Source organism: Callithrix jacchus, chromosome 7, assembly GCF_049354715.1.
Source record: "Callithrix jacchus isolate 240 chromosome 7, calJac240_pri, whole genome shotgun sequence".
In the NCBI taxonomy this organism is placed as follows: Eukaryota; Metazoa; Chordata; class Mammalia; order Primates; family Cebidae; genus Callithrix; species Callithrix jacchus.
The window spans coordinates 63,475,457-63,500,076 of NC_133508.1; the positions used below are offsets into that span (position 1 = coordinate 63,475,457).

At 49.8% G+C, this 24,620-nt stretch overlaps 1 protein-coding gene across 6 annotated transcripts in view; it reads left to right on the forward strand.

Moving 5' to 3' along the window:
• The first annotated feature begins 229 nt into the window (after positions 1–229).
• ZDHHC18 (zDHHC palmitoyltransferase 18) overlaps positions 230–24,620 on the forward strand; it is a 31,948-nt gene continuing 7,557 nt past the window's right edge. For all 6 annotated transcript variants that reach the window (XR_013519884.1, XR_004745830.3, XM_035308285.3 and 3 more), the window contains exons 1-3: positions 230–660; positions 6,519–6,679; positions 23,186–23,335. Coding sequence is in view for 4 of the 6 variants with exons in the window: in XM_035308285.3 (XP_035164176.2) it covers positions 332–660; positions 6,519–6,679; positions 23,186–23,335 (640 nt within the window). In the remaining 2 variants the exon portion in view is untranslated. The remainder of the gene's footprint in view (positions 661–6,518; positions 6,680–23,185; positions 23,336–24,620) is intronic.

Below are 24,620 nucleotides of genomic sequence, written 5' to 3' on the forward strand. Positions count from 1 at the left end.
GCGCATCTGCTGGTCCCCTCTTTGTGCAGAAGGGAAAGGGGACACTGGGAGCGCCAGGGACCTGCGGGGCCCCGCCGCGGGTCAGGGCCGGCCTCCGGCTGAGCGCCATCCCGGGCCCAGGCGGAGGGGGCGCTGCGGCGGGAGGCCACGGCTGGCGGTGGCGGCGGGCCGGGGGCGGAGCGGAGGCGTGGCCGCCCCAGTGAGCGAGCGAGTGAGCGAGCGAGTGAGCGAGTGCCGCGCGCGCCGCCGCTGCCACCTCCGCTGCTCGGCCAGGTCCCGGAGCGGCCCGGCCGGCCCGCGGGGCGCGGAGGCGAGGCCCGCGGCCGGCCGCATGAAGGACTGCGAGTACCAGCAGATCAGCCCCGGGGCCGCCCCGCAGCCTGCCTCCCCGGGGGCGCGCCGCCCGGGCCCCGCCGCGCCCCCGACCCCCGGCCCCGGGCCCGCGCCGCCCGCCGCCCCCGCCCCGCCGCGCTGGAGCCGTAGCGGCAGCGGGAGCGGGAGCGGGAGCCTCGGCCGCCGCCCGCGGCGCAAGTGGGAGGTGTTCCCGGGCCGCAACCGCTTCTACTGCGGCGGCCGCCTCATGCTGGCCGGCCACGGCGGCGTCTTCGCGCTCACGCTGCTGCTCATCCTCACCACCACCGGCCTCTTCTTCGTCTTCGAGTGAGTTCCGCCGCCGCCGCGGCGCCCCCTCTCCGCCCCCTGCCGCGCACCTCACCTTCCCAGTCCCTACTGGACACTCCGTGCCCTCCCCTGCGCCTCCCTGGCTCTCATCCTCCCCGCCCCATTGGGGATCCTCCTGGGGCCTCTTGTCTGCCCCTCTGGCCCCTGTGCACCCCCATCCCCGCCAGACGCCTCATCTTCCCTGGTCCATTTGCGTACCCCATCTGCACTGGTGTCCTCCACCCTCCTAGCAGCTCCATCCTCCCTGGCCCCACCCTGGCACCTATCTGCCTGCCACTGCCAGGAACACCACCCTCCATTGGCCCCATCCTCGCTGCCCTCTCATAACCTGCACCTGGGCTCCTTGGACAGACCCCTTCTGCTCATCCATCCTGGACCATCTCTTGCCGGCCCCGCAAGTTCTTTCTGACCCTTATATCCCTTCCTGACCGGTTCTAGATTTCGTGTGTCCTTTGGCTGTGCACACGCACCATAAACATCCTGGTCATCCCCCCTGCCCTCTCCGGGTCCCTCAGGGTCCCCTCCATTTCTCTACTCTCAGACACCACCCTCTGCTTCTGCTTCCCCTCAGCCATTTACACCCCAGGCCCCAAGGCATCTTTTCTCAAAATCTTTGGGCCTGTCAGGCCCCCTTTCCTTCTCCAGCACCTTCCTTAGGTTCTCCAGAGCTTCCTGTCCTTCCCTCAGCCCCCACCTGCCTCCCCGCTGCTGGCTCCCAGGCCCTGGGACCCCTCCTGACCACCTGGCTTGCTTTCCCTGCTTAACATTCTGGAACGTCCCTCTGGCCTGTTCCACATCAGGAACAGCTGCAGGGCCTGGTTGTTTTTCAGGAAAAAGTTCTGAGTGCTTTCGCCTGACAGGTCATATTTGCCCCCCTTAGGTTTTTGACCTCTTCATATCCCCCACTGACCAGGATTGGCCCACACAGAATCTCCATTTTATGGCTGGAGGATCACATATTTGTATTGGAAGTTTTCCACCCACCTCTGACCTGCACTGTGATTCCTTGCGCACACACCCACCCTGTGCTTTAGGAGTCTCACTGTCCCCTCCCAACTCCCTATCCTTTGTGGCCATCCGTCTTAATTATACAATGTAGTTAAGAACTCTAACAGACCTGGTTCAAATCCCAGCTCCACCACCCGTAACTGCATGACCTCAGGGCAGTCACTTCGCCCCCTCAGAAACCCAGTTTCCTCATCAGTAAAATGGGATTTATAATAGTACCCACCCCATAAGGTTGTCCTGAGGGTGGGATGAGGGCAAGCATGCAAGCTTTTAGCCAAGTAACAAGCACTCAACGTTGGCTGCTGTTAGTACTTGTGTTGTCTTTATCAAAACAACACTTCCCAAGGCATGTGGCCATAGAGACACCTTTCTAGCTGCCAGCTCATATATCTGCAACCTTGGGTTTCCCCTTGAAGCAAGGTAAAGACTTCCTATAAATTAGCTTTTCTTTTCACCCTTTACCACACACTGCCCTTTTTTTCTGAGTAGAGTAGATAAAAAGTTCAGGGATGATTTACAAGCAGAAGCTCTGGGCTGAGTTTCGGATCCACTTCCCTGGGCCAGCCACGTGAGTGTTTTGGAAGTGCCTTTTCCAGTATCCCCTCGGCTGCCCTCTGGGTCCCCACACTCAGGGCTGCAGCTGAGGCAGGAGGAAGCAGTTCTTGCTGTGGTTGACCCTCATGACCCTGCAGTGTGCTGTCTGGCCTAACTTCTGAACTAGAAGCAGGACCTTCTTTGGGCTGGCTGAGTATCTTCACTGGTGACTAGCAAGGGAGAAGCAAGGACTTATGGGTTTGGGAAGAGCTTGTGAACCATGTTGTAGTTTGTCCCTGCTTGTCCTCATTGGGGGTTGGTAGATTTGGCAGAAGGTTTGGGTTTGGGTCAAGAGCTCTCCTGGGTCTGGACTAGATGCTTCCCATTGCTCTGGGAAAAAGGTAAGGTGCTCTCTAAGCCTTTCCTGCAAAATGGGTTTGCTTCTTTGTTTGGCTTCGTGGATTGTTGCACAGGCCTCTAGCAGGGCTCCCAATTTCTGCCTCACTTCTCACCCCCACACAGCAGCTGGAGCACCCTTTTGATTCTAAGTCAGGCCTGAATCCTCCCTGGCCCCTGCTCACTCTGTCCCTGTCTTCCCTCCAGGCATGTCTTCCTCCCTGCACACTCCTACCTCTGGGCCAGTGCTTGGAATCCTCTTCCTACAGGTGGCCTCATGGCTCACTGTCTCACATTAGGCCTGCCGGGTTCATCTGCACAGCATAGCAAACCACTCCCCTCCAGCACCTTTTCTCTCCCCTCATTTATCGTTCTCTGAAGCACTTGCCACCACCTGGCATATTACATTATACTTGTTTGTTAGTTTCTTGCTTGTCTTTGTCCATGAGAGCAGGAAATTCTCCTCTGTTGCATCCTTAGTGCCTAAACCAGCACCTAGTGTGCAGTAGATGCTCAATACAGTCAATACTTATTGAATGAATGAATTGACAGTATATTGGCTGGGAGCCTGGAAACCCTAGTTCTGACATTGGCTGGCTGGATGACCTTGAACCTGGCTGTGGGCCTGGGAGAGCTCTGGGAAAATTAGGAGGGTAGAAGTTGGTGGTTCCTGCAGGCTCTACGAGTCTTAGATTTCAAGTCTCTGTTCCTCCACACAAGTATGGTCTCATGTGAACTGGATTCATTGCCATGTGGGTGACACTGAGGGCTCACTGGTTCTGTTTGAGGGTCGGACCCAGAGACCATTGAGATGCATGGAGCAGAGCATGGCCTACTGGGAGCCCTTGGCCTGGCAGTCTGCTCCTCAGGGGAAGGACTTCTCTGGAGGCCAGAGCATCTGATGATTGAGATTTCAGAAGCAGCATGCAAGTGTCTGCTGGTGTGTGCCTACCATGCCACCCTTGGAAGCTTGGCTGGTCTCAGACCTCCCAGGGCCCTGTCATCTCCTTACCCCATCAGGTGCTACTCTGGTTCTGGGGTGGTGGCTAATAGCCTGAGCCTCAAAGTCAGACCTGGCTTGGGTCCCACTTTAGCACTCCTGAGCCACATGACCTTGGGCAGGTTACTTAAGCTCTCTGAGCTCTAGTTTCCTCATCTGTAAAGTGAGGAGTATAACTTCACAAGGTCTCAGTGAGGTTTTTTTTTTGAGATGGAGATTTTTTCCTGTTGCCCAGGCTGGAGTACAATGGCACGATCTTGGCTCACTGCAACCTCCACCTCTGGCTTCAAGTGATTCTCCTGCCTCAGCTTCCCAAGTAGCTGGGATTACAGGTGCCCGCCACCACGCCCTGCTAACTTTTTGTGTTTGTAGTGGTTAGACGGGGTTTCACCATGTTGGCCAGGCTGGTTTTGAACTCCTGACCTCAGGTTATCCACCCGCTTCAGCCTCCCAAAGTGCAGGGATTACAGGCCTGAGCCACTGCACCTGGCCCAGTAAGGATTTTATAAGAAAGTGCACAGGAACTGCTTAGCCTGGTACCTAGCCCATAGTAACTATCTGTACTTTGTATATTACTAATAGTAATTTATTAATTAGGGCAGTGTCTGGCACATAGTAAGCCTTCAAAAGATAGTAGCTATTTTTGTTTTTTTGTCTTTTTGTTTTTTTCCTTTTTGTGGAGAACAGGGTCTCGATATATTGCCCAGGCAGGTCTCAAACTCCTGGGCTCAAGCTATCCTCCTGCCTCTGCCTCCCTAAGAGCTGGGATTACAGGCGTGAGCCATAGCACCTGGCAATAGTAGCTATTTCTCTGTCGCCTGGCAGCAGGGAAAACCATTCATTCATTCAACAATTATTTACCGGGTACTTCTTTGGTGCCAGGTGCTGTGCAGCTGGGAATATAAAGCTGAACAAGAGAACATAGTCTATACCCACAGAGAAGGTTTTTTTTTTTTTTTTTTCGAAATGGAATCTTGCTCTGTCACCAGGCTGAAGTGCAGTGGTGCAATCTCGGCTCACTGCAACCTCCAACTCCAGGGTTCAGGCAATTCTCCTGCCTCAGCCTCCTGAGTAGCTGGGATTACAGGCATGCGCCACCATGCCCAGCTAATTTTTGTATTTTTAGTAGAGATGGGGTTTCATCATGTTGGCCAGGGTGGTCTCCATCACCTGGCCTTGTGATCTGCCCACCTAAGCCTCCCAAAGTGCTGGGATTACAGGCTTGAGCCATCAAGCCCAGCCTACTTTTTTTTTTGAGACGGAGTTTCACTCTTGTCACCCAGGCTGTAGTACAATGGTGTTTACTCAACTTACTGCAACCTCTGCCTCCCAGGTTCAAGCAATTCCCTGTCTCAGCCTCCCAAGTAGCGGGGATTACAGGTGCATCCCACCATGCCTGGCTAACTTTCGTATTTTTATTAGAGACGGGGTTTCATCATATTGGTCATGCTGGTCTCAAACTCCTGACCTCAAGTGATCCGCCTGCCTCAGCCTCCCAAAGTGCTGGGATTACAGGCGTGAGCCACCATGGCTGGCTGAGCTTATGTTTTACTGGGGGGAAAAACAGCCATCATATAGACAAGTAGCTGAAATCTATACTAAATGTTATGCAGGAAAGAAAGCATTGAGGAAGTTCGCTGTGTACAGAGTTGTCAAGGAAGGTCTTTCTGAGGAGGAAAGAGGAATCTGAGAAAAGGAACAGTAAGTGCAAAGGTCCTGAGGTAGGAGAGAGCCAAGCTTGTTCTGGGAACTGTCATGAGGCTATTCTGATGGGAGGAGCAGGAGTGAGAGGAGAGTTTTGCAGAATGAGGCTGAATCAGTAGGGTCCAGATAATTCCTGGCCTAGAAGGCCATGGTAGGGAGTTTGGATTTTATTCAAAGTATAATGGGAAGCAATTGGGAGGTTTTAAGCAGTGAAATGACATGAACTTATTGACATTTCCAAAAGATGGTTCTGGCTTCTGGGCGGATAGCAAGGTAACAACAGAGTGTATTGGCCACAGAGAGAGAGCCCTGATAGCTTCACTATCATGAGGCCATTCTCCCACCAGTGCCCAGACTTCTAGAATGTCTTAGCTGTAAGATGGAGGAGGGGGCTTGAGGAGGGCTGTGGAACCCTGTGGTAGGCAGCCTGCCTGGGGGACAGAAGCGTGACCATTCAGCTGGCACAGGCCCTGAGGCAGCCAGGCTCAGGAGGTCTGACAGCACTGCCTTGGGGATGCCTCCCTCCCTTGGGTCACAGTTGACAGTGGCTGGACCATGCAATTCCCCCAGCCCTCCACTCGTGCTTCAGGTGGGAGTTTAGGATTATCTCCTTCAGGTTGCCTTTCCTGACTGTTGCACTGTGTTCCCCTCCCCCCCAACTAGAGCACACATCACTCTGTGTGGCAATTACCTGTTTACATGTCTGTTTTCCCCACTAGACCATAAGCCACAGCAGGGAGGGACTCTTATTCACCACCGTTATTCCTGCTGCATTGAAGGTGTTGCCTCCTGGCACAAAGAAAACCTCAGTAAATGTTTGTGGAGTGAGTGAGTGAGTGAATGAATGAATGAGTGAGTGAACACTGTAAGATGGTTTGACTTAGGTGACAGTCCACTTCACCAGCATCTGCCTGAGGCTCTGTGTATAAAGGGATTCTCTGAGTGCAGAGGTTAGGAGTACTGGGATCTATTGAACACACCTGCCATGTGCTCAGGAGAAAAGTATAACACAAGGATCAATTAGTAATGTCTGTTCCAGGTACTTGTGGGGAAGTGACTGCACTCACTCAGAGCGAGGCTGTGTTCAAGACTGTGGTGGTGTTTGCTGGAATGACAGTGCCTGCCAGGTGCTATAGCCCTGTGCTGCAGGAAGCCCTTAGGGTGTCTGCTGATCTCTCTCCATCTCTTGTTCCAGCTGTCCCTACCTGGCCCGAAAGCTGACCCTTGCCATCCCCATCATCGCTGCCATCCTCTTCTTCTTCGTCATGAGCTGTCTGCTGCAGACGAGCTTCACCGACCCTGGGATCCTGCCCCGGGCCACTGTCTGTGAAGCAGCCGCCCTGGAGAAACAGATCGGTGAGGTTTCTACTCTCAGCCAAAGCTGGATCTCTATTGCTCCACATTCCCTGACTTGGGAGGAGGCCTGGTTTTCTCTTCCAAAACTATGGTGGGAACTGGGGATGCAGTTGTGAGCAAGGCAGGCTGGAGCTGACACCGGCATAGAGGGAGACAGATGATCAACAAGCGAGCAAATAAGTAAGCCAGAAAAGCTGGCCAGCAAAGGCCCCTATGGCAGCCAGCGTGGAGCTGAGTGTGCTTCCTGGGGGCCAGGCACTGTTTTAAGCTCTTTATATGCATGATCTTATTTACTCCCCCAGTAATCCTATGAGGTAGGTACTGTTGGTACTTCCCTTTTACTGATTAATTAAATCAAGGCAAAAGAAGTTACGTAAATGGTCCAAGATCACATAGTAAGTAGAAGAGCTGGGATGAGACCTCAGGCCAGAGCCCCTGTTCTTAAACATTCATAGACACTTATTCATTCCCTCATCAAATATTTATTGAGCCCCTACTATGTGCCAGGCACTTTTCTAGATGCGGTGTAGCAGTGAACAAAATTGACAATAATCCCTGTCCTCATGGAGCTTGACAGTTGAGGAGGAGGAAAGAGGCAATAAACAAATAATTAAATATTTAGAATGTCAGACAGAGAAGAAAGGAGGGAGGACGAAGGTGTTTGATTTTACATAAGGTGGCCAGAGAATGTCTTGTGAAGGAGGTGACGTCTGAGCAAAGAAGCACCAGCCTGAACAGATGAGGGCTTGAGCGTGGGGTTATCTAGGGAAGAGCACAGGAGGTGTCGGGGAGCGGGCTAGTTTAGATTAGGTGGTCATGGGAGCTCTCCAGGAGGAGGCGGCACTGGAGATAGAAATATGGGGACCTGGGAAGTATAAGGCCTAAGCCCAGAGTGGCAAACAGCCTGAGTGTGTGTGAGGAACGGCAATGGCTGGAAAGACTCTGTACTCCCAGGCAGCCCAGGTGGCCCTTGATTCCTTTCAGATTGCTGTGTGGGTTCCGGGGTGGCGGGGCACTGGGGCCGGCTCCCTAATCTCAGCTTGCTGCACCCCAGCTCCTTCCTGCTGAGAAGTGACGTGGCTACTTGCACACCTCAGGGGTTTCCGGTCCGTGGTTAGCTCCTTCCCTTTACAGGGTGGTGTTCACATAAGACTTTTAAACACCCAGCTGGCCCTGAAGACATCTAGTGGCTTGTAAATGTCAGAGCCCTGCTGCATCCATCGCTGGAAATCGTTTCACTAATGCTGGACATTGTTTCACTAATTCTCTGTGCAGCAAGGAGTGGGGAGGGCAAGCAGCTGGAAAGGATGCTCTCTGGGGCTCTATCTGTTCTTTGTCTCATTCTTCCGCCTGGGCCCATCCTCAGCCACGCCCAAAAGCACCACCTCCTGTCGCCTACGTCCATCTTCCTTCCCTCAAACTCTGGGTGCCTGGTTACTACTTCAGGATCCCACAGTCTGACCTGGGCTAGCCCACCTGGCTCGACTGTACCCTGTTCTTCCTCCCCTTTAGGTCAGGGCTAATCGTGAGACAGGATTATGGTCCAGCTTAGCTGTACCCAGAGGTCTCTGGCTGCCTGGAATCCCTGGCCTCCTGTGAGCAGTGTGGATCACAGTGACAGCAGTAATCCCCCTCGTGGGGAGAGCTTGGCCGTGTGCTAAGTGCTTTCCGTCCGTTATCCCCACAAATCTTCACAACAGCCCAGGGAGGGTGACCCTATTAACCAGTTGTTCTGATGGAGAAACTGAAGCAGGTGATCATGGGACCAGGGATAAAGGTGCAGAGACAGAGTAGGTAACTTTGACTCCCAAACCCCTTGCTTACTCTTCTGAGATGGCAGCAGGGACACATCTCCTTAACCTCTGTCTCCACTCATTTCCTGTGCTCTGGGAAGCCTTCCTGGCCTGTTGGGCCAGGCCTTCCATGGCACATTCCGAGAGCACCTTCTCCTTCCTTCTCTGTCCCTGTGCTGCAATGGTGCTCGTTACAAAATTGTCCTTTCTACTGGCCTGTGAGGGCACAGAATGCGTGTCTTGTTCACCTCGTTGCCATGTAGAAGGCTCAGTGATGCTGGCTAATTGAGTAAATGAATGACTGAAGAATGGATGAGCTTTTGTGAAGACCCTCCTTGCTCTGTCAGGGTGACAGGTGAGGAAACAGTTGGGACTTCTCCCAGTTAGGGATTACAAGTTTGTTAATTTGTGTGTTAATTCTATCTGCTGACTCCTGACAGCAGAGTGAAGGTGGGTGGAGGCCAAAAATGAATCTGATAAGAGCTTCCTCTCCTCATGGGTTCCAGATGAGTTGACCCCAGGTGGGAGGCCTGACTACAGTGAGATCAGGTTTTAGAAGAGGGTCAGAGGAGTCAGGAGCATCTTCTGCCTGGGGGACTGGAGAAGCTTCCCGGAGAAGTGATGCTTGAGCCAAGCCTTTAAGTTTGGGTGGAATTCCAGCATAGGAGTGGTGTGGAGGCAGCCCTTCAGGCAGACGAGGCTGAGGGAAGAGAGGGATGGCAGAGGGAAGGGGAAGGGATAGGGATCTGAGGGATAGGGAACTGAGCAGGCCATGTTGGCTGGAATATCAGGAGTACTTCAGATAGGGATATTAGGGATATTCCAGTTGGAAGGATGGAGTGGAATCAGTCTTGTAGGGTGCTGAATGTCAGGGCCTAAGACTTTTCTTTGGGAATAGTTACCAAGCATAAAAGTGGCATTTGGGGGGCCTTTGAATTCTCAAACTTGAACAGAAGCCAAATTTGGGGGCGTGGCCAGAAATTTCTAACTAACTGAAGTAAAACATATTTCCCAGGGCCGGGCATGGTGCTCACACCTGTAATCCCAGCACTTTGGGAGGCTGAGACAAGTGGATCATGAGGTCAGAAGATCCAGACCATCCTGACCAACATCATGAAAAATTAAAATTAGCCAAGGCAGGAGAATCACTTGAACCCAGGAGGCAGAGGTAGCAGTGAGCCAAGATTACACCACTGCACTTCAGTCTGATGACAGATTGAGACTCTGTCTCAAAACTAAAACTAAAACAAAAATGTATTTCTCTGAAAATGATCAGGACTAAGATTCCTGAACCTTTTCCAGAAGGTTGGGAGCTGTCTCAGAGGCAGGTGATGCTGTTCATGTGAACATGAACTGATTACCTGTTCCTAGGCTCATGTAGGCAGTGTGGGCTTCTCCCTTTGGCTCCCCCACCCAGCAACTCTAGCCCAACAGGTCTGGCCCAGGGCTCCTGCCCTGTGGGGACAGTCTGAGGCAGAGTGACCAGTTCCTCCCAGTTTAAATAAATAAAGTATGTGTGTGTGTATACACTTCATATATATATATTTTTTAAAAACAGAGTCTCGCTCTGTTACCCACACTGGAGTTCAGAGGCGTGATCTCAGCTTACTTCAACCTCCACCTCCTGGGTTCAAACGACTTTCCTGCCTCAGCCTCCTAAGTAGCTGCGCTTATATGCACACGCCACCACATCTGGCTGATTTTTGTATTTTTAGTAGAGACAGGGTTTCACCATGTTGGTCAGGCTGGTCTTGAACTTCTGACCTCAGGTGGTCCTCCCACCTCGTCCTCCCAGAGTCCTGGAATTACAGGCATGAGCCACCACACCCGGCCCCTCTTCTGTCTTCTTAAAAACTCACTGATGAGATTGAGGCGAGCTGCATCCCACCCTCCCGCTCCTCTCTTCCCGGTCCCTGGCACCCCCAGCCACGCTGCGCACTGGATGCCTCAGTACGTTTGCTTGTGCTTGTGCTGTCCCACCTGCCCTGGTGAGCCAGAATGCTTGTTCTTTCTTTCTTTTTTTTTTTTTCTTTTGAGATGGAGTCTCCCTCTCTCGCCCAGGCTGGAGTGCAGTGGCATGATCTCAGCTCACTGCAACCTCCACCTCCTGAGTTCAAACAGTTCTCCTGCCTCAGCCTCCTGAGTAGCTGGGACTACAGGTGTACACCACTACACCCGGCTAATTTTTATATTTTTAGTAGAAATGGGGTTTCAGACTGGTCTTAAACTCCTGACCTCATGATCTGCCCATCTCAGCCTCCCAAAGTGCTGGGATTACAGGTGCGGGCTACCACGCCCGGCCAGTGCTCATTCTTTCTGATCCAGCTTTGCCGCCACTTCTTTTGTTGCTTTCTTTCTTTTTAAATTCTATTTTGTAGAAACAGGTACTTGCTATGTTGCCTGAGCTGGTCTTGAACTCCTGGACTCAAGCAATCCTCCAGCTCAGCCTTCCAAAGTGTTGGGATTACTGCATTTGGGCTGTTGCTTTCCTGAATGCTGCCTCCTGCCTCCACCCCACATATCTCCCTCTGTGTTCTTGAGTCTTTGAATATAGACACCAATAATGTCATTTATTGAATAGCTATGTAGGTCAGATCTTGATAGTATGTCATTTCTGATTTGTATAAACTTTTACAAGGTTGATGTCATGATTACCCATTTCGGAGGTGAGGAAACTGAGGCTCAGAGATTAGGCAGCTTCTTAAGGTCACAGGCTAACAAGTGGCCATGCCAGCGTTCAAAATAAGATCAGGCCAGCCCAGAGTCACCACACAGAGGCACTGCCTTGTAGGAGGACTCTAATTATCCACTTCTGTCTGACTCTGCCATCAGGCAATCCCTTCCTGTATCCACAGGCCTGGTACTAAGCCTGGTTGTGGTAAAGGCTCCATGAACCCCAGAGGTGGGCAGAAGTGGTCTGGGAGGATTATGGTGACCTGGCACTCAGGGCCTGGGTCCTGTGGCTGACCTTGAGCTGGCCTTAGAGGTGGGAAGACTGTAGTCCTATAGCTGTTTCCTCTTCAGGTGACATCAGTGGAAGGGCAGAGGGAAATCAGGGCCTTCTCAGCAGCCTGCGGCCAGCCCTGAGGAACTTCTGCAGCCCCAGCCTTTCAGACTCTGATCACAAAATGCCTGCCTGCTCCTCTCCGAGAGCTGTCTTAGGGTGGGGAAATTCCTTTGCTCTCACAGCCATTCAGTGATGAGGAGCCTTGCCTTTCCTCTCATTTTCACATCCTCAGAGCTTTGGTTTCTGCCTGGAAGGCAGCAGGAGGGCCTTGCTAACATGAGGGCACCTTATTACTTGGGGAAGAGCCTGACTTAGCAGAAACAGCCCTGGAGTAGATCTTAGATTCCCTGAGGGCTGGGATAGCATTACTTATCATCACTCCCTTCTTTCTTATTTCTACAACAGATATTTTTTGAACATCCACAGAATGCCAGGCAGTCACAGGGTGAACAAAACCAGTATCTTTTACTCATCTCTGTGAACTTGCCCTTTACCTTCCCTACCACCCCCAGGCCTTGTACAATATCTTGCACAAAGTAGGTGCTCATGTGTGAAAGAGTGAACAAACGAGTGTCCTGGAAGGGTCCTAGTTTCAGCCCCACCTTCTGTTATTGGAGTGAACTTGGTTTCCCATCTGTAACTCACAGGCATGGATCCCATTGCCCAGCCCAGAGCAGTCAGTCTCTGTGACTGAGTGAGACCAGGAATGTCAGTACACTTTGAAAGTCACTTTTCTCTATTGAAACTGAAGAGAGTTGCGTCTTTTGGTCAGGAATGGAGAGTAGACTTGCTCCAGGCACTAACAAGGTGTCATCAGCAGTGGCTGCTGGGAGGAGCAGGTTGAGGAAGAGTCTGAGGCTGAGTCTGGGGCAGTGATTGGTCAGCACCATCTGGTCTGAGAATCAGCAGTGGGAGAGATGCTTGTCTTCCCCTGTGCAGGGTGCAGCCCCTGCAGAGCCTCCTTTGTCCCTACTCTGGTGACTTTGATTTAGCACAAGGCGGAACTCTTGCTCCAGCATGACACCTGGCTCCTGGCAGCCTCAGGAAGCCAGGGTACAGAGCTTCATTTGCTCTTCTGCAGAGTGCTGGAGAAAATGAAGCCTGACTGCTGGAGGCCAGAACATGCTTAGCTGTTCCCTCCCTGTTCTGGGGAGAGGCTTGGGTTCCCTCTGCCCTGAGGAAGACCTGTGGAATTCCACTGAGGATTCCAGTAACTCTTCTCAGTGTTGGAGAGGGTCTGTGGCTGTTCTTCAGTCAGATGGGCTGTGTTCTGAAGCTTTCTTCATAAATCCGTTGCTTGTTTGGAGATCAGTGTTTTGTGGCAACAACAGTCATAATAAATGGTTGATATTTATTAAGCCCTTGTCAATTGCTAGCCACTTTGCTAAAGCCACTTGGTGAATTCTCACCTAATTCTTCCAATAGCCCTCCGAGGTGGACTCAATGATGTTCCATTTTATTTTTTTTGAGACGGAGTATCACTCTGTCACCCAGGCTGGAGTGTAGTGGTGCGACTTAGCTCACTGCAACCTCTGCCTCCCAGGTTCAAGTGATTCTCCTGCCTCAGCTTCCCGAGTAGCAAGAATTACAGGCATGTGTCACCACGCCCGGCTGGTTTTTGTATTTTTAGTAGAGACCTGGTTTCACCATGTTGGCGAGGCTAGTCTCAAACTCCTGACCTCAGGTAATCCGCCCACCTCAGCCTCTCAAAGTGCTGGGATTACAGGCATGAGCCATCACATCCAGCCTATTTATTTTAATTTTTAATTTTTTCTTAAAGACACAGCCTCACTTTGTCACCCAGGCTGGAATGCAGTGGCACAGTTATAGCTTACTGCAACCTTGAACTCCTAAACTCAAATCTTCCTGCCTTAGCCTCCCAAGTAGCTAGAATTACAAGTTCATGCCACTTCCAGCTAATTTTTTTTTTGGGGGGGGGCAGAGTTTTGCTTTTGTCACCCAGGCTGGAATGCAATGGCACAATCTCGGCTCACTGGAACCTACACCTTCTGGGTTCAAGCGATTCTCCTGCCTCAGTCTCCCAAGTAGCTGGGATAACAGTTACCCACCACCAAGCCTGGCTAATTTTTGTATTTTTAGTAGAAATGGGGTTTCAGCATGTTGGCCGGGCTGGTCTCAAAATCCGACCTCAGTCAGGTGATCCACCCACCTTGGTGTAAGCCACTGCGCCCTGCCAACATCCAGGTAATTTTTTTTTTTTTTTTTTTGAGACGGAGTTTCGCTCTTGTTACCCAGGCTGGAGTGCAATGGTGCGATCTCGGCTCACCATAACCTCCGCCTCCTGGGTTTAGGCAATTCTCCTGCCTCAGCCTCCTGAGTAGCTGGGATTACAGGCACGCGCCACCATGCCCAGCTAATTTTTTGTATTTTTAGTAGAGACGGGGTTTCACCATGTTGACCAGGATGGTCTCGATCTGTTGACCTCGTGATCCACCCGCCTTGGCCTCCCAAAGTGCTGGGATTACAGGCTTGAGCCACCGTGCCGGCCCATCCAGGTAATTTTTAAAAAATTTTATTTTTATAGAGATGGGGTCTCACACTCAGGCTGGTCTGAAACTCCTGGCCTCAAGCAATCCTTCTGTTTCAGCCTCCCAGCATGCTGGGATTACAGGTGTGAGCCACCGTGCTTGGCCTTCCATTTTATTTACATAGCAGATAAAGGCACAGAGTAGTTCTGCCTTTCAAGTGACAGAGTAAGCTGACTTGACCCAGCTTACTCAATTAATAAGTGATTGGGCTGATATTTATACCTACATGTCTATCTGGCTCCAAAGCCTATGTCCAAGCCAGGAAGGCAACAGAGAGCAGGGAGCCAAGAGCTGGGACTCTGGGGCCTGTGGGACAGGATTAGGGGCTTGGTTTGTAGTATCACCATCAGCTTTGGAGAGAGCTGCTGGGGGTTCTGTATCCTGGAGTGTCATGGCATGAACACTTGGTCAGAGCAATGCCAGTGGCTCCTGGGAGTCTAGCATTGCACTCAGGGCTGTGGAAGCATCTTATTCCACCCTCACAATCCTATGAGGGTGTGACTTAACCCATCTTCTTTTTTTTTTTTTTTTGAGACAGAGTTTTGATGTTGTTACCCAGACTGGAGTGCAGTGGCACGATCTCTGCTCATCACAACCTCCGCCTCCTGGGTTCAAGCAATTCTTCTGCCTCAGCCTCCTGAGTAGCTGGGATTACAGGTGTGCACCACCATGCCCAGCTAATTTTTGCATTTTTAGTAGAGATGGGGTTTCACCTTGTTAACCAGGATGGTCTTGATCTCTTGACCTCGTGATCCACCTGCCTCAGCCTCCCAAAGTGCTGCGATTATAGGCGTGAGCCACCGTGCCCGGCCAACCCATCTTCATTTTAAAGATAAACTGAGGTGGCCAGGCACGGTGGCTCACGCCTGCAATCCCAGCACTTTGGGAGGCTGAGGCGGGTAGATCACTTGAGGTCAGGGGTTCAAGTCCAGCTTGCCAACATGGTGAAACCCTATCTCTACTAAAAATACAAAAATTAGCTGGTGTGGCAGTGCACACCTGTAGTCCCAGCTACTTGGGAGGCTGAAGCATGAGAATCACTTGAACCTGGGAGACAGAAGTTGCAGTGAGCCAAGATCATGTCACTGGACTCCAACCTGGGTGACAGAACAAGACTCTGTCTCAAAAAATGAATAAAGCGGCTGGACGTGATGGCTCATGCCTGTAATCCAAGCACTTTGGAGGCCAAGGCGGGCAGATCACCTGAGGTCAGGAGTTCAAGACCAGCCTGATCAACATGGTGAAACCCCATCTTAAAAAAAAAAAAAAAAAAAGAATAAAGAAAAAAAAGTGAGATTCAGAGAGGTGAAAGAACTCCCTTAAGTAGGAAGTAGGCAGAATTCCAACCAGGATTCAAACCCAGTGTCCTCAAACTCCAGAGCCCATGCCTTGCTGCCCCTCATGAAAACAGCTGCTAGTGGCTGAGCATGTTGGCTCATGATCACACCTGTGAATAGGTGCTGCATCGCAGGGTGGAGAACAAAGCAAGACTATAAAAAAATTCTTAAATTATTTTTATTTTTTATTTTATTTTGTCCAGGTACAGTGGCGCATGCCTGTAATTCCAACACTTTGGAAGGCTGAGGCGGGTGGATCACTTGAGGTCAGGAGTTGGAGATCAGCCTGGCCAACTTGCTGAAACCCCTTCTCTACTAAAATACAAAAACTAGCCAGGCATGGTAGTGCACACCTGTAATCCCAGTTACTCAGGAGGCTGAGGCAGAGAATTGCTTGAACCCAGGAGGCAGAGGTTGCAGTGAGCTGAGATCATGCCACTGCACTCCAGCCTAGGTGACAGAGTGAGACTCCATGTAAAAAAAAAAAAAAAAAAAGAGACAGGGTCCCTCTTTATTACCCAGGCAAGTCTCAAACTCTTGGCTTCAAGCAACCCTCCTTTCTCAGACTCCCAAAGTGCTGGGATTACAGGCATGAGCCACCACACTTGGCCCTGTGAGCCATTTAATAATATCTCACACTTCCTAAGCATTTGCTCTGTGCCATTTCACATATATGGTTTCATTTAATCCTCACAACAACCCTATGAAGGTGGGTTACTATTGTTTCTATTTCAGTGATTAGGGAAACTGAGGCACAAAGAGCTTATATGATTTTTTAGCAAGTGGCATCATCAGGAGGAACTCAGCTGGGAAGAAATGGAGCTAGGATTCGTTAACTATTCTACCTGTTTACATATGAGAAAACTGAGGCTCAGAGAAGTTCATTTTAGTTCAGCTTTACATACAACCAGTCAATGACGAAACCAGGTTTCAGAGTGTGGCCATTGGCCTCTAAATCCTCCACCCTTTTTCATGCTGCCTGTTTTAGGGAAGAAATGCTCAGATGCTTATTTCCATTTTTAACATGCTGTAGTCAAGGTGGTGATGAAACAGCCTAACAAAGGTTTACTTGGTAGTTGAAAATGTGACACTGGAGTGTGTTCGCCTCACTGATATATGCCAATTGCCTAGAATCATGCTTGGCACATTGGTAGGCACTCAGTAAATAATCATTGGAGGCGAGTGGCCAAACTGGAGACATTATCTGGCGAATCAATGCAATGAAAGCAATGGCAGGGTGCATGGTGGAGGGCTGGAGTTACAGGCTGCCCCAGGAGACTCTCAGACTTCCTTCTGGAAGGAGCCACCATTCAGGTCCTCTGTGCCCTAGGGTACCAAGATGCTCAACGGGTAGAGTTTTGAGCTTTGCATATAACACACCTGGGTTAGAGTCCTGCTCTGCCCATATACCCGGGCAGGACCGAAATAAGTTACTTAAATCTTTATTTTCTTTCTTTCTTTCTTTCTTTTTTTTTTTTTTTTGAGATGGAGTTTCACTCCTGTTGTCCAGGCTAGAGTGCAGTGGCACAGCCTTAGCTCACCGCAACCTCTGCCTCCCAGGTTCAAGCGATTCTTCTGCCTCAGCCTCCCAAGTAGCTGGGATTATAGGCATGTGCAACCACGCCCTGCTAATTTTGTAATTTTAGTAGAGACGGGGTTTCTCCATGTTGGTCAGGCTGGTCTCAGGTGATCTGCCCACCTCAGCCTTCCTAAATGCTGGGATTACAGACATGAGCCACAGCGCCCAGCATTTTGTTTTTTTTGTTTTTTAAGACAGAGTTTCGCTCTTGTCACCCAGGCTGGAGTGCAGTGGCAACTATCTTAGCTCATTGAAACCTGTGCCTCCTGGGTTCAAGCAATTGTCCTGCCTCAGCCTCCCAAGTAGCTGGGATTACAGGCACCCTCTGCCACACCCAGCTAGTTTTTGTAATTTTAATAGAGACAGGGCTTTATGGCCAGGCTGGTCTCTAACTCCTGACCTCAGGTAATCCACCCACCTTGGCCTCCCAAAGTGTTGGGATTACAGGCATGAGCCACCACATCTGGCCTCTTTTTTCCTCTCTCTTATTTTTTGTGGAAGTATGATGGGCTTACCAAAAGTATACAAGTTGTGGATGTGTGCAGTGGCTCATGCCTGTAATATCAGCACTTTGGAAAGCCGAAGTGGGCAGATCACTTCAGGTCAGGAGTTCGAGACCAGCCTGGCCAATGTGGTGAAACTCCATCTCTACCAAAAATACAAAAATTAGCTGGGTGTAGTGGCACATGCCTGTAATCCCAGCTACTCCGGAGGCTGAAGCAAGAGAATTGCTTGAACCTGGGAGGCAGAAGTTGCAGTGAGCCATGATCTTGATCATGCCACTGCACTCCAGCCTGGGCAACAGAGCAAGACTCCATCTCAAAAAAAAGTACAGAAGTTGGCCGGGTGCGGTGGCTCACGCCTGTAATCCCAGCACTTTGGAAGGCCAAGGTGGGCAAGATCACCTGAGGTCAGGAGTTCGAGGCCAGCCTGACCAACATGGAGAAACTCCATCTCTACTAAAAAAAAAAGTACAAAATAACCGAGTGTGGTGGCACATGCCTGTAATCCAGCTACTCAGGAGGCTGAGGCAGGAGAATAGCTTGAACCCAGGAGGTGGAGGTTTTGGTGAGCCAAAATGATGCTGTTGCACTCCAGACTGGGCAACAAAGCAAAACTCCATCTTAAAGAAAAAAAAAGGCTGGGTGCGGTGGTTTACGCCTGTAATCCCAGCACTTTGGGAGGCTGAGGCAGGTGGATTACGAGGTCAAGAGATTGAGACTATCCTGGCCAACATGGTGAAACCCCATCTCTACTAAAAAATACAAAAATTTAGCTGGGCATGGTGACTCGTGCCTGTAGTCCCAGCTACTCAGGAGGCCAAGGCTGGAGAATTGCTTGAACCCAGGAGGTGGAGGTTGCAGTGAGCTGAGACCGTGTCACTGCACTCCAGCCTGGCTGGTGCCTGGTGACAGAGTGAGACTCTGTCTCAAAAAAAAAAAATCGTGCCCGCTTCAGATCACTGTCACCCTCCAAGGGTAACCACAATCCTAATTTCTAACATCATGGATTGCTTTTGCCTATTTTTGGACATTTTGTGTTGTAGGTATGGTTTCCTTACTTTACACAATTTTTTTTGTTTTATTTTGTTTTGAGATGGAATCTCGCTCTGTCGCCCAGACCGAAGTGCAGTGGCGCAATCTTGACTCACTGCAGCCTCCACCTCCTGCGTTCAAGCGATTCTCCTGCCTCAGCCTCCTGGGTAGCTGGGATTACAAGTGTGGGCCACCAAGCCTGGCTAATTTTTGTATTTTTAGTAAAGATGGGGTTTTACCATGTTGGCCAGTCTGTTCTTGAACTCTTGACCTCAAGTGATCTGCCCCACCTTGGCCTCCCAAAGTCCTGGGATTGCAGGCATGAGCCACTATGCCTGGCCAGACAATCTTTATGAGAATCATTCATATTATTGTGTGTAGTTGACAATATTTCGATTCTCATTGCTATGTAGAATTCCACTGTGTAAATATACTACCTTTTTTTTTGAGATGGAGTTTTGCTCTTGTTGCCCAGGGTGGAGTGCAATGGCGTGATCTCAGTTCACTGAGATTCAAGCAATTCTCCTGCCCTAGCCTCCTGAGTAGCTGGGATTACAGGTATGTGCCACCACTCCTGACTAATTTTGTATTTTTAGTAGACAGGTGTCTCCATGTTGGTCAGGCTGGTCTCAAACTCCCGACCTCAGGTCATCCGCCTGCCTTAGCCTCCCAAAGTGCTGGGATTACAGGCATGAGTCACCACACCCAGCCGTGAATTTTTTAAAAAATCCATTCTCCCCAGAACCGAAAGTATAATAAAAAAAATTTTTAAAGGCAGGGCGCGGTGGCTGGCTGGGCGCAGTGGCTCAAGCCTGTAATCCCAGCACTTTGGGAAGCCGAGGCAGGCAGATCACGAGGTCAAGAGATTAAGACCATCCTGGCCTACACGGTGAAAGCCCGTCTCTACTAAAAATACAAATATTAGCTGGGCATGGTGGCATGCGCCTGTAGTCTCAGCTACTTGGGAGGCTGAGGCAGGAGAATTGCTTGAACCCGGGAGGCGGAGGTTGCAGTGAGCCGAGATTGTACCACTGGACTCCAGCCTAGCTCCTGGCAACAGCGTGAGACTCTGTCTCAAAAAATAATAATAATAAATAAAATTAATTTTAAAAATATGTGTTCAGACTGTATTCGGCTCCCTGGCAAAAAAATAAATATAAAAAAATAAAATCCACTCTACTATTGGGATATTTGGGTAGTTCCAGAGTTTGGCTATTATGAGAATTCTTGCTGTGAACATCCTTGTACATGTGTTTCAGTGCACATTATCTCGTGCACATTGCTCTTGGGTAGATGCCTGAGAGCGGGTGTTCTGGGCATGCATATGTTCAGCTTGGGTAGCTATTGCCAAACAGTTGTCCAAAGTGGTCATACGAGATTTCTAGTTGCTCTACTTTTTTTGCCAACACTTGGAATGTTTTATTTTTTTCATTTAGCCATTCTAGTACATGTGTCATAGTAGCATATTGTGGTTTTAATTTGCATTTCCTGGCTGACTAATATAAGCACCTTTTCATGTGTTTATTGGCTCTTTGGACAGGCCCTTTTATGAGATGCCTACTTAAGTCTTTTGTCTATATTTGTATTGAGTTGTCTGACTTTCCTACTGACTTACAGGATTTCTTTACATGGTTTTTTTTTTTTTTTTTTGACATGGAGTCTTGCTCTGTTGCCCAGGCTGGAATGCAGTGCCGTGATCTTGGCTCACTGCACCCTCTGCCTCCCGAGTTCAAGTGATTCTCCTGCCTCAGCCTCCCGAATAGCTGGGATTACAGGCATGCACCACCATGCCCAGCTAACTTTGTGTATTTAGTAGAGATGGGGTTTCTCCATGTTGGTCAGGCTGGGCTTGAACTCCTGACCTCAGGTGATCTGCTCTCCTCATCCTCCCAAAGTGCTGGGATTACAGGTGTGAGCCACTGCACCTAGCCTAATGATTATCTTTAAATGAAAAAAACTTTTAATTTTGATATAATGTACTTTATCAAATGGCTGTTTTATTATTAGGCTCTTTGTGTCTTTTGTTTGTTTGAGACAGGGTCTTGTTCTGTTGCAAAAGCTGGAGTGCAGTGGCACAGTCATAGCTCACTGCAGCCCCAAACTCCTGGGCTCAAGCAATCCTCCTGCCTCAGCCTACTGAATAGCTGGGACCAGAGGCATGAGCCACCATGCCCAGCCATCTCCATATGAATTTTGGATTGAATTTGTCAGTTTTCACAAAAACAACCTACTGGATTTAGAGAGAATAAATCCTTTCATAATATTGAGTCTTCCAATCCATGAATATGCTATATCTCTATTTTTTTTCCTCTTAAATTTCTTATTATAAAAATTTCAAACATAGAAAAGCAGGAAGGATTATAGTACAATTAATTCCTGTACATTCACCATCTAGATTGAATAGTTGGTAGTATATTATATATATACATAAACACACACATATATATGTAAAATAAGACACTATGTATGTATATGTATATATTATATATATTAATATACATACACATATATATACACACCTATACACACACACACGCACATATATATATATATACACACACACATATTCTTCTTAAACTATTTCATAGTAAATTATAGATATCATGGATACTTTACCCATAAATAATCCAACATGTATCTTAAAAATCTAAGGATAATCTCCTACATAATTACAATTCGATTATCATATCTAAGAAAATTAATTGTTGTATAAGTTTTGTTTGTTTTAGTGAGAGGGTCTCACATTGGAGTGCAGTGGACCAATCCTGGCTCGTTGCAGCCTGGAACTCTTGGGCTCAAATGATCCTCCCACCTCAGCCTCCTTAATAGCTGGGACTATAGGCACACGCCACCACACCCAGCTAATTTTTGTAATTTTTTTTTTATAAAGATGGAGTCTTGCTGTTTTCCCAGGCTCAAACTCCTGGGCTCAAGCAATCCTCCCATCTTGGCCTCCGAAGGTGCTGGAATTAGAGGCATGAGCCACTGTATTCAGCCTGTTTCCTAATTTTTAATCTATAGTCACATTTCCACAGTTGCCCTCCAGATGTCTTTTGTTGCTGTGTTTTGTTTTTCAAAATAAAAGGTATTGCATTTGTTTATGTCTCTTAAATCTCTTTAAGTCTCTTTTATTTTTGAGAGGGAGTTTAGCTCTTATTACCCAGGCTGGAGTGCAATGGAGTGATCTTGGCTCACCGCAACCTCCGCATCCTGGGTTCAGGCAATTCTCCTGCCTCAGCCTCTTGAGTAGCTGGGATTACAGGCACACACCACCATGCCCAGCTAATTTTTTGTATTTTTAGTAGAGACGGGGTTTCACCACGTTGACCAGGATGGTGTCGATCTCTTGACCTCGTGATCCACCCGCCTCGGCCTCCCAAAGTGCTGGGATTACAGGCTTGAGCCACCGTGCTTGGCCTTTAATCTCTTAATTTAGAATCATCTCCTCTCTCTGTTTCTTTTCTTTTTTTTTTTTTTTTGAGATGGAGTTTCGCTCTTGTTATCCAGGCTGGAGTGCAATGGCGCGATCTCAGCTCACCGCTACCTCCGCCTCCTGGGTTCAGGCAATTCTCCTGCCTCAGCCTCCTGAGTAGCTGGGATTACAGGCGCGCACCACCATGCCCAGCTATTTTTTGTATTTTTAGTAGAGACGGGGTTTCACCATGTTGACCAGGATGGTCTTGATCTCTTGACCTCGTGATCCACCCGCCTCAGCCTCCCAAAGTGCTGGGATTACAGGCCTGAGCCACCGCACCCAGCCTCTCTTTTTTTTTTTAAAGACAGGGTCTGGCTTTGTTGCCCAGGCTGGAGTGCAGTGGCATGATCTTCACTCACTGCAGCTTCGACCCCTTGGGCTGAAGTGATCCTCCCGCCTCAGCCTCCCAAAATGCTGGGATTACAGGCTGAGCTGCTGCACCAAACCTCCTGTCTTTTTATAAATGACATTGGCTTTTGTTAGAGATCAGGCCAGCAGTCTTGCAGATGTCTCATGTTCTAGATCTGACTTTCTCTTCATTGTGTTACTTACTTTGTTCCTCCATCTTCTGAACCTCCTGTAAACTGGGACCCAGGTCCAGGATTGATGAGATGCAGATAAAACTCACTGGCTGGGTGCGGTGCCTCACTCCTGTAATCCCAGCACTTTGGGAGGCTGAGGCAGGTGGATCACCTGAGGTCAGGAGTTCAAGACCAGCCCAGCCAACATGGTGAAATCCTGTCTCTACTAAAAATACAAAAATTAGCTGGGTGTGGTGGCACACACCTGTAATCCCAGCTACTTGGGAGGCTAAGGCAAGAGAATCGCTTGAATGTGGGAGGTGGAGGTTTCAATGAGCTGAGATCGTGCCATTGTACTCCAGCCTGGGCAACAGAGTGAGACGTCTGTCTTAAAAAAAAAATACTCATAAGCCTTCTGGGGGTCTCCTTCTCTGATAGCCCTTCTTGGAGTAGGTAAGGCTAACAGGTGTATGAACAAGTGTGTAGTTTTAGCACAGTGCCTGGTACAGAGGCAGTCTCAGCACATGGTGGCTGCTCCTAATATATGTCCCTGCCTTAGGTCAGACATTTTATTCCAGTGTTTGTTCCTGAGAACCTGTTACCATGAGGCTTCTCCTGGACTGGCCAGGCAGCTGTAGCTTTCCCCTGCTGGGGATCTGGGCTCTGGCCTGTCTTTGGCATTCCCCATCTTTCTCTCCTCCTGCCCTCAGACAACACAGGCAGTTCGACATACCGGCCGCCCCCTCGGACCCGGGAGGTGATGATCAATGGGCAGATGGTGAAGCTGAAGTACTGCTTCACCTGCAAGATGTTCCGGCCACCACGGACCTCACACTGCAGTGTTTGCGACAACTGTGTGGGTGAGTAGGAGGCAGCGGGGAGGGGTGCAGGGATTCCTGAGAGAGACTGAGTCCTGGGTATGGAGGTGGTCATGCATGGGCATGGGGTAGGCAGTGTCTGAAATACCCAAGGCTGGGCAGGAGGACTGGTTCCCCCAGATTTTCCCTGACTGAGGAGGGCCCAGGGGTGTTTTGGCTTCAGCTCAGGATTAGTGAATTTCTTCCCCTAGCTCTGAAGTGTTGGGTAGACAGAGGCCTTGAACCCTTCTTCCAAGCTTCAGTCTGGTCCTCAGGAGGTCCAAGCTCCCAGGAAACAGACAGGAACAATAACATTACAGATGTGTTTGGGCCAGAAAGAATGACTTACCGTCCAGTGGCCCAGGCCCAGCTTTACTGAGAGACTTTGATCTGATTCCCAGGGTTGGGAGGGACAAGCATCTGGGAACAGAGCTGGTGAGGTGCAGAGGATGTCGCCACTGGAAATGGCTCCTGACCCCACACCTGCCTGAAGTGGTTGTTTTGTCCCCTCTCACTGCTCTCCAGAGGCTGTGCAGTTCTGATGGGCACCATGGGTGGTCCCCTGGGAGGATGTTGTAAGGGATACACTGCATGAGAGGGCCCAGGTGAGCTGAGCCACAGTGACTATGCACAGTTCCCAGGGCAGTGAGCTCATCATGCCAGCTCAGTACTCCCTGAGCAAGAGAACAGCAGGGAACACCCCATGACGGCATGCAGCGAAGGGGGTGATTCAGTAGGCATCATTCATCCCTGAGGAGCTACCCTGCCCATCCCTTGCAAAGGGCGCTAGCCTTGGCATGAAGCCTGCAATGGGCTTGTGACCTACATTGCCACAAGGACTTTCTCTACCAGTCAGGGTGTGCCTCTACCCCCAGGGACAGTGTGCAGGTGAGCTCAGCCCTTTGACCTGGCCTGATGTGCTGGCTGTCTGTGAACTACATTGTAGCCCAGCCCCTCCCTAGGCCACTAGTCCTAGAGCAGGGGACAGGGGTCATTGGCTGTTAGCATGTGGCTGGGATGGTAGGCCAGGTGACAAGTACTTTTGTGAGTCTTTGTGCCGGCACTGCTCTGGATCCTGGGGAGTCAGCATGGTGTGAGGCTAGCACAGCCCCCTTGCCTATGGAGCTTATAGTCAAGTAGGACTGATTGACCAATCTGGTAATTATAAATAAGCATAGAAACACACATGGACAGAGTGCTACAAAAGAGAAGCAACGTGGCAGATAACAGGGGCCCCCTACCTAGTCTGGGATTGGAAGAGACTTTCTTAAGGAGGTGGCTTTACAGC